The sequence below is a fragment of the Pongo abelii genome, chromosome 5, assembly GCF_028885655.2.
Source record: "Pongo abelii isolate AG06213 chromosome 5, NHGRI_mPonAbe1-v2.0_pri, whole genome shotgun sequence".
Lineage (NCBI taxonomy): Eukaryota > Metazoa > Chordata > Mammalia > Primates > Hominidae > Pongo > Pongo abelii.
The window spans coordinates 123849125-123858471 of NC_071990.2; the positions used below are offsets into that span (position 1 = coordinate 123849125).

The following is a 9347-nucleotide window of genomic DNA, read 5'->3' on the forward strand; positions in this document are numbered from 1 at the left end:
AGAAAGTTAACCTTAAGCCATAATCAAACCATATATGAGAATTAAGATTTCCTAGATACCATATAAAAAACAGGACTCACAAAAGAAAAACAAATGAATTGGGCTTCATCAAAATTAAGAACTTTTGCTCTTTGAAACACACTGCTGAGAATGAAAAGCAAGCCATAAACTTGAAAATACTTGCAAGTCAGGTATATGATAAATCATTGGCATCCAGAATATAAAAGGAACTCTAAAAACTCAGTGATAAGAAAACAACTCAATTAAACATGGGCAAAATATTTAAACAGATACTTTAATAAAAGGCATACAGACAGCAAATAAGCAAAGAAAAAGTGCTCAATATTATTATTAGGGAAATGTACATTAAAATCAGAGATACTACTGCATGCATATTAGAATGGCTAAAATGAAATAAACTGATGATACCAACTACTGACAAGAATGCAGAGCAACTAGAACTCTCTTACTTTGGTGGCAGGAATGAAAAATGGTACAACCATTTTGGAAACCAGTTTGACTGTTTCTTAGTTTTAAGTCAAACATGCACTTACTGTATGAATAAGCAAATCCACACTCAGTTATTTATTCAAGTGAAATAAGAACTTATAATTACACAAAAAAACCTTGATGGGAATGCTTATAGCTACTTTATTTGTAATCATCAAAACCTAGAAAGGCTCCTCAAACGGTGAAAGGATAAATTGTGGTACATCCAAACAAAAACAATATTCAACAATAAAAACATATGGAGAATGAAACTCATTATGTGCTAAGTAAAAGAAGCCAGACTCAGACTATATATTGTAGGATTCCGTTAATATGACACTCTAGAAAGGCAAAATCCTAAAGACAGAAAATAGGGGTTGCCAAGGACAGGACAGTGCAATTTTTTAGGATGATCAATGTTCCAAAACGGTTACACGACTAGAGATGCATTTGTCAAAACTCATGGAACTGTATATTACAAAGAGTAAATTCTACTGTATGTAAATTATACCTTCACTAAAAAAAGTCCTTAAAATAGAGAATCCTCTAAATAAATGAATTAAAGGATATTTACAGATCTAATATAAGAAAAATTCCTTAGATGGAAAAATAATCTGTGCATCAAAAGAGCACACTACTTTTTGAGAAGGGGAAAAAAAGGGGTAAAAGATTTAAACTCAGACTTATCTGGTTATTTCATTTCTAAGATAAACAAAAACTCTTCAGCTACTCAGGCAGAGGAAACAAACCACCTATGCATGTGCAGAGTTGTTTTGGGAGGGTGTGGAAACCAGGCTGATATAAGACAGAATACGAAAGAGAAATAACTACAAAGTTCTGAAGGAAATTCGTATACTATATTATACCAGTCCAAAATGTCTCTCAAGAATTTAGCAGGCACTTTCAAAAACCGAAGAACTTAGGGATTCCGGCACCCATAAATCCTTTTTGAAAAATCTACTGATGACAAAATGTGGTTTAGGAGATGACATTAAAATAAAAAATTAGAGCAAAGCAATGGTAAGCCAAGGACTGGTAGAGAGCTTTGCATCCACTTAAGTTTAGAGCACTGGTTCTCAAACTCTAACAACTACCAGAATTACCTAATGGCAACATAAAAATAACAGTACGAAGTGCTTCTAGTTAAAGATGGCAGACTGAATATATTAATTTACCTGTGTTCCCTCTAGAAATCCCAATAAAATAAAAAATAAAGGTTTGGGTGTTTTTTTTTCTTTAAAAAAGAAAAAATAAAATGTAAAAGTCAAAAAGAACCAGGAGAACAAATCTGGGAAGTAGAAACTACGAAGTAGTAACAGCCTTAACAGAGAAAGCTGAATTCTGAGTTATCAAAGGAAAAAGTTAACGAGCAACACAATTCATTCGGCAGAATCCCCAAATAGTTCAGGAACTGGTGGCACCAGGAGTCTCTGTAAGTGATACTAAAGGTAGAGTCAAAATAGATGATTGGTTGAATGTCTTTCCAAAGAGCAGTTAAGACTCCCAGATTTCATTCCATTTCTTGCACTAGTCAACTGAAAAGAATAAAACATGAGGTTTGACAGGGAAACACCAAGTAGAGTTGACAGAAGGGGTTCCATACTAAAAACATAAAATTAAATCAAATTTTATGTACTGAATGTGAAGAACCTCATCATTCCTTCCCTCACTTGCCTTCCAGAATGCAGGTATATTCCCCAGGTTGGAGACTGGAAGTGTATCCTGGATCTATCAATAGCCCTAGATAAATATTTGCATTAGGCTTCCACAATAAACTGGTTCAGCCAGATCACTTCACGGTAGTCACAGCTGACAAGTCCTACACCAAGCTCTTAAGTGTCCCACGCCTAAATACGAACAAATAGCTACTGACCACTGAATACTCAGGAAAACACTAAGATCAATGAAAGTGGGAGGAGTGGATAAGAGAAACTTGAAAATTAATTATAGGCAAACATAAAAGCATAAAAAATTTAGTATTTTTAATATACTTACAGAGTATATTAATAAATTACATAGTATAGGGTATATCATAAAGATAAAAATAAAGATTTTTTTAAAAAGGGAGAAAGCTTGCTTCCATGAAACAAACACAGGATGCTATAAAAATGGAACAGAGGCCAGGAACAGTGGCTCACACCTGTAATCCCAGCACTTTGGGAGGCTGAGGCTGGCAGATCACTTGAGGTCAGGAGTTCAAGACCAGCCTGGCCAACATGGTGAAACAGTCTCTACTAAAAATACAAAAATTACCCAGGGATGGTGGTGTGCGCCTATAGTCCCAGCTACTCAGAAGGCTGAGGCATTTGAACTTGGGAGGCAGAATTGCTTGAACTTGGGAGGTGGAAGTTTCAGTGAGCTGAGATCACGCCACTACGCTCCATCCCAGGCAACAAAGCAAGACTAGGTGAAACAGAGAACAAAACAAACTGTTGGTAATTAAAAATGTTACAGCAGAGGTTTTTGTTGTTGTTTGTTTTTTGAGACAGAGTCTCTCTCTGTTGTCCAGGCTGGAGTGCAGCCTTTACTAGAGTGCAGTGGCATGATTATAGCTCACTGAAGCCTCAACCTCCCTGGGTTTAGGTGATCCCCCCACCTCAGCCTCCACAGAAGCTGGGATCACAGATATGCTGGGTGTAGCTGGGACCACAAGCACCCACCACCACGCCTGGCTAATTTTTTTGTATTTTTTGTATAGACAGTGTTTTGCCATGTTGCCAAGGCTGGTCTCCAACTCCTGAGCTCAAGTGATCTGCCTACCTTGGCCTCCCAAAGTGCTAAGATTATAGGTGTGAGCACACTGCCCCTATAGCAGAGGTTTAAAAATTCAACAGAAGTCCAATCAGTCAATAAAAAAATTTAAAAAATAAAATTCAACGGAAGTTCTGAAAACAATCAAGGAAATTTCTCAGAAAGCAGTGCAAAAAGCCAATGAGATGGAAAGCAGAAAGGAAGAAACCTAGAGTTTCAGTCCAGGAAGCACATTATCTGAATAACAGAAAGACAATGTGGAAAATACAGGTGAGAAAATAAAAGAATTCAAGAAATGTAATTAACTGGTGGAGAAGGGAAGGATGGAAAGGTCATACAGAAAAAGTTTCTAAAATGACTTCAGAGTACCCAGCAGCAACACTACAAGTCTACAAAGGAGCATCAAAATTCTGAGGGAAAACGATTTCCAATCTAGACTTCTATGACCAAAGTGTACCTCCTATGTGCTTCTGTCAAGGAGCATTATACCGAAACATGGTCGTCAACCAAACGAATACAAGCAATGAAGAAAAAAAGGGTTTCAACCTAAGAGAGAGGAAACGTACATCCTCATTTGAGGATAAAGTGAGATCCAGGATGAAAACAGTTGACTATAGACTAGAGCAGGTCAGAAGATTCTGGGAGAGATAACCTCCAAGGTTCGATCAATCATGACATGTATCTGAACTTATTCAGAGATGCATACAGCTGGGGAAAAGTCTCAGGTTAAATAACTTAAATACACTGAAAATAGGCTGGGCGCGGTGGCTCACACCTATAATCCCAGCACTTCGGGAGGCCAAGGCAGATGGATCACTTGAGGCTAGGAGTTCTGAGACCAGCCTGGCCAATATGGCAAAACCCCATCTCTACTAAAAATATAAAAATTAGCTGGGTGTGGTGGCACATGCCTGTAATCCCAGCTACTCAGGAGGCTGAGGCAAGCAAATCACTTGAACCCAGAAGGCCAAAGTCGCAGTGAGCTGAGATCACGCCACTGCACTCCAGCCTGGGCAATGCAGCGAGATTCTGTCAACAAAAGAAAAGAAAGCAAACCAATGAACAAAAAATGTTGTGCATGAAAGGAAAAATCATTGTATATTTATCACAAGGCTGACCTATGAAAAGCATTACACAAATAAAGAACTAACATGGAAGTGCTTGCCATAGCTTTACATATATAAACTTATTTAAATAGTCACAATAATGTTCATTTACCAAAATTATTTAGTATTATGGAAAGCTATGGGGACATCAATGTGTGTGTGTGATTTTGGTGGGGGTAGGCATGAGGGCCAGTTGAAATCAAGGGATGATTGCTAAATCTTTGTCTTCATAGTTTAGAAGACAATGTCTAAAACAAACAAAATCAAGAATACACTATATGTATGTTAATTAGAAATACGGCAATAAATACCAAAAGAAATACTGTCTCCAAAGGGTGGAAATGGGAGTGGTATACTATTTTTCTTAAGCACACAGAGAAGTATGTACATACAGAATTACGAATTAAAAAATTTAAAAATCATACAATTAATTAAACCTGGGAAATAGGGGAATGGGTGAATATTGATTTGTTCCACCATTCAGAGAAGTGAATCTAAAATTAAAATGTCCTTAAAAATTTACTCCAACTTCAATGTTTTATACAATGTTTTTCTTAAACTTAAAACAGACTTTCTTAACCATGTTGTTATTGCTATTTTGGGCTGAATAATTATTTGTTGTTGGGGGCTATCCTATACATTGTAGATTTAACAGCATCCCTGTCCTCTACCAACTAACTAGATGCTAGTGGCACCACTCACCCCAAGTTGAGACAATGAAAAATGTCTGCAGATATTGCCAAATGCCCACTGGGGAGCAAAACTATGTCCAGTTGAAAATCACTGCTATGGAAACACCTCCTTAGAAGAATCTTTTTAAGAAACTCTCCTGCCAAATGTTAACATTCAAGAATTCCCTTTTTTTTTTTTTTTTGGTTAAATTCAAGAAAAATTAAATTCAATGCTTTGCTTAAAAATATGTTTAAGATGCTGCCATTCTTAAGAATATATTTTTGTCTATTCATCCACCCATGTGTATACAAATACACAATGCACCTATGCATTGAGAGAGAAGGAAGATTTTGGGGGGACATTTTTATTTAATTTCTACTCTGCATTGCTTGATCATTCACAGCAACTATAAATCATTTCTATAAAACAAGTCACTGTATTAACAAAAATTTAGGAGGTTGGCAAAAAATACGCACTCAGTAATCACTAGTTCTTAACGACTTAACTACACTAAGTATCTTCATGGGTATTGTATATAAGGTTCAGTCATTCAAAAAAAAATCAATTCTGTCTACTCACAAATACCAATGTTGAGACTGGGATGGGGAAAAGCATGTAAGTAGGTATTAGTGATTGGTAATGTTATAGTTACAGGATTAGTTGGTATGATGTTTATAATGTTTAAAGTAATTAACAATCAAAAAGAGAGACAACCACGCATGAATAAAAAATTATACTGCCATGAATCAAGGATTATGATCAATCTAATTCTAGGTCTCTGAGCAGCAAACAAAAAGTGAACAATTTAACACTCCAATTTCTGCTCAGTGGTATTACACATAATTTGTCTCTTTATAGTCAGACATTTTCTACAATTATTTTATAAATAAGGAAAAAACTTTTACTAAATTTGATTACGCCTGCAGAAACTTGTACTAATTAAGAATGAGGTTGGTTCGTTTTTAATTCTGGCTTACCTGATATAATTTAATGATGTGAATGTTACTTTTTCTTTTGTTCTGTTTTTTGTTTTGTTTTGTTTTGTTTTTGAGACAAAGTCTCACTGTGTTGCCCAAGCTGGAGTGCAGTGGCGCCATCTTGGCTCACTGCAGCTTCCGCCTCCTGGGCTTAAGAGATTCTCCTGCCTCAGCCACCTGAGTGGGATTACAGGTATGCGCCACCACACCCGGCTAATTTTGTTTTGTTTTGTTTTGTTTTCTGAGACGGAGTCTTGCTCTGTTGCCCAGGCTGGAGTGCAGTGGCATGATCTCAGCTCACTGCAACCTCCGTCTCCCAGTTCAAGCAATTCTCCTGCCTCAGCCTCCTGATTAGCTGGGACTACAGGCATGTGCCACCACACCCAGCTATTTTTTTTGTATTTTTAGTAGAGACGGGGTTTCACCATGTTGACCAGGCTGGTCTCCAACTCCTGACATCAAGTGATCCATCCACCTCATCCTCCCAAAGTGCTGGGATTACAGGCGTGAGCCACTGCGGCAGGCTCTGAATGTTACTTTTGAAAAGTTGAATAAATTTTAATTTCATCAAAACCTCTAAGTAAATGAGCACATTAACTGTTAAGAATGTGGAAGAGATGGTCCCCTTCAATGACTACTGGCCTGCAGTAAAATCAAACAATTAATGAATAGAGACAGAGGCACAAGGAAGAAAAGGGAAAAAGATTACTGAAACTGCAAACAATAAAATAAATTCCCAACTGGGCACTGTAGCACCTGCCTGTAGTCCCAGCTACCTGGGAGGCTGAGGTTACACTTAAGCCCAGGAGTTCCAGGCTGCGGTTCACTACGACCATCCCCTGCACTTCAGTCCGGCCAACACACTGAGACCCCCATCTCTAAAAAACTGCCTCACTGCTGCTACCTTTTCAATGTACTTCGCTATTAACACAGAAACTAAAAGGCAGTGTCAATTTTATCACGGACATTCTTCTAATCAATAAAGGTGGCGATCTATGTTGTAAAATGGAAAACATGTATCTCATCTTATAAATCTCTATTATATACAAAAAACTACAGCATGCCCACTTCATAACTGGACAAGATACGACATTACAAATTAAATTGCATAACATCTTCCAATAAAAAACCGATGAAAACAATCTTATATGATAATTATCAGTTTTCAAAACTGTTTATTACACTAAATATGCCTCTTTTGTATAAAAGTCAATAATTAAACTCTCTAATATCTTGAGATAAAATATTCCAGGCTTCCGTGCAAGAAGAAATACCATGTAATCAAGAGAACAGACTGGCTGGAGTAACAATCTCCACATTATTATCTGATTAAAATTCAACATTTTTAGTTCAAGACATATCAAAACCTTTTTTAAGAGTATATATAACGGAATCATTTGGGAAGTCAGAAAAGCAATTGTTAGAAACAGAATTAACAAATTCCAGACTAACGAAAAGTGATTTGAATCCAAATACCTCGCCTAAAATTACAAATATCTTTATTAACTGCACTGCCAATGTTTTGCCTACTATTTTGAAGGCGGCAGAGATTATCTTAAATAAACTGAAATTTGTGCCACACGGACCAAAGTCTTGCCACTATACTGAAAATAGCTTTACTCTAACAACTCTTTAATGAAAATGCAATGTACAGCTAATTAAGCATGAAATTTCAGATGACACACGCATGCCTTGTGCCTAATGACAATTTTGTCTTCAGGCACAAAACATGCGTGTGTCATCTGAAATTTCAATTTTAAGTTGAAATTTGAAATTGGCACTTCAAACAGTTATGGCAGAGCTATGACTATTTGTTTCAAAAACAATATTACTACATTAACATTACTGCAAGGCGGTCTCAAATGACGACAGGCACTTTTTAATCATAATCTGCGCCACAGAACAAAGAGGGCGACACGAATCCAGGAACGACAGTGCGGCAGTCTGAGGTCGCCAGGAAAGAGATGATAACAGAGTGGGTACCCCACAGAAGGAAAGGGGCAAAGACCTTTGTAGAGATGGCCTGCGCAGATACAAACAAAACCACGAAAATGGACCTGAAAGAATGGAAGACAGCGTTCAAGAAACAGGGGTGGGGGAGGGGCCCTATTCTAGTTCTCTTCCTCAATTTGGGTCATCTTCCCATCGCCACTACACCTTACGGCCACTGATCAGTTTTTCGCAAGACCCAAAGCTCTGAAGCTGAGTCTGAGTGACGAGAGGAGACGGGAAGAAAAGGGGACCGAGAGGGCACTCCCTGTTGGGTGGGGCACCACATTCCCGCCGGGCTCACCCAGCCCCCGGCTCGGGTCGCCTTCTCTTTAGTCTCTCACACTAGCACCCCAGAGGCCGCAAAAAGCACCTTACCCAGCTCGCCATGGAGCACAGCCCCAGGACGCTCCCCATCTCCACAACGTCACAAGACAGCGGATACAGACAAGATGGAGACAGCGTCTTTTCCGCCTTTCCGAGATTATTTACTATCTGCAAGACACTTCCGGACGCACAGCGCAACCCGCCCCTCAGCCTCGCGTCACTTCCTTCCAGGCCTGGGTGGGATAAAACACAGAGCGCGCAGCGCTGAGACTGCGCATGCGCTTCACTAGAGGGCACGGTTGTCTTCTTTCCTGGAGAATTTCTCAAGGACTGCTGGCTGGAAACTTAACGGCTAATGTGGATCTGACCGTAGTTTGCCAAATTAAGAAGACGGTGTGAGCAAAACCCACCTTTACCTGCCATTCACTTGCATTTGGGCATTAGTAGAGAACAGAGCTGAGGTGGTGGTTGACGTTTTGCCTTCCTTCATCTGAGGAACCTCTCTGCTTTTTAGGGGATTGCTTCCTCTTTCTCAGTCTTTGTCCGTCCTAACTCCACTTATTTCCCATTTTTCCCACGTTTGCATCCTGTTTTGCTCTTGCGTTCGCAACGTATTCCTGCAGCCCGCTGCCCGGAACAAGTTTTATTGGGATATTTATATTAATCTGTGTGCTTCAGTTTCTCTGTATCATTTCTGTTTGCTATTGACTTATATTTTAATTTCTTGTGCTATTAAGATGTTACAAGAAATTTGCACATTAAAATTATTTTTAATTAATTAGATAAGACTTATTATCAAACTCAAACATTGATTTCGAATGTCATGAGCTGTTGAGGCATGTGGAACCCTTGCATATTAGGTGATGATGCACATCTGCAGGGAATGCATTCCTATAAAAGTTCCAGTTTTTTTTTAGAGTTATTGGTTCTTGAAAATATTCTGGGAAACAGCTCAAACTTGAAATAGTCATTCCCATAACTAATAATAAGAAAGTGTAAAATCTACAAAAATTGCATGGCTCGAGGTGCAGTAAAC

The 9347-nt window shown here is 38.4% G+C and overlaps 1 protein-coding gene across 1 annotated transcript in view; it reads right to left on the reverse strand.

Moving 5' to 3' along the window:
* Window positions 1-8462, reverse strand: part of SERINC1 (serine incorporator 1) — a 28134-nt gene extending 19672 nt beyond the window's left edge. Inside the window, 1 exon segment of the mRNA NM_001132252.1 lies at window positions 8363-8462. Coding sequence (NP_001125724.1) covers window positions 8363-8401 — 39 coding nt within the window. The 5' untranslated portion in view covers window positions 8402-8462.
* Between the last annotated feature and the right edge of the window lie 885 nt (window positions 8463-9347).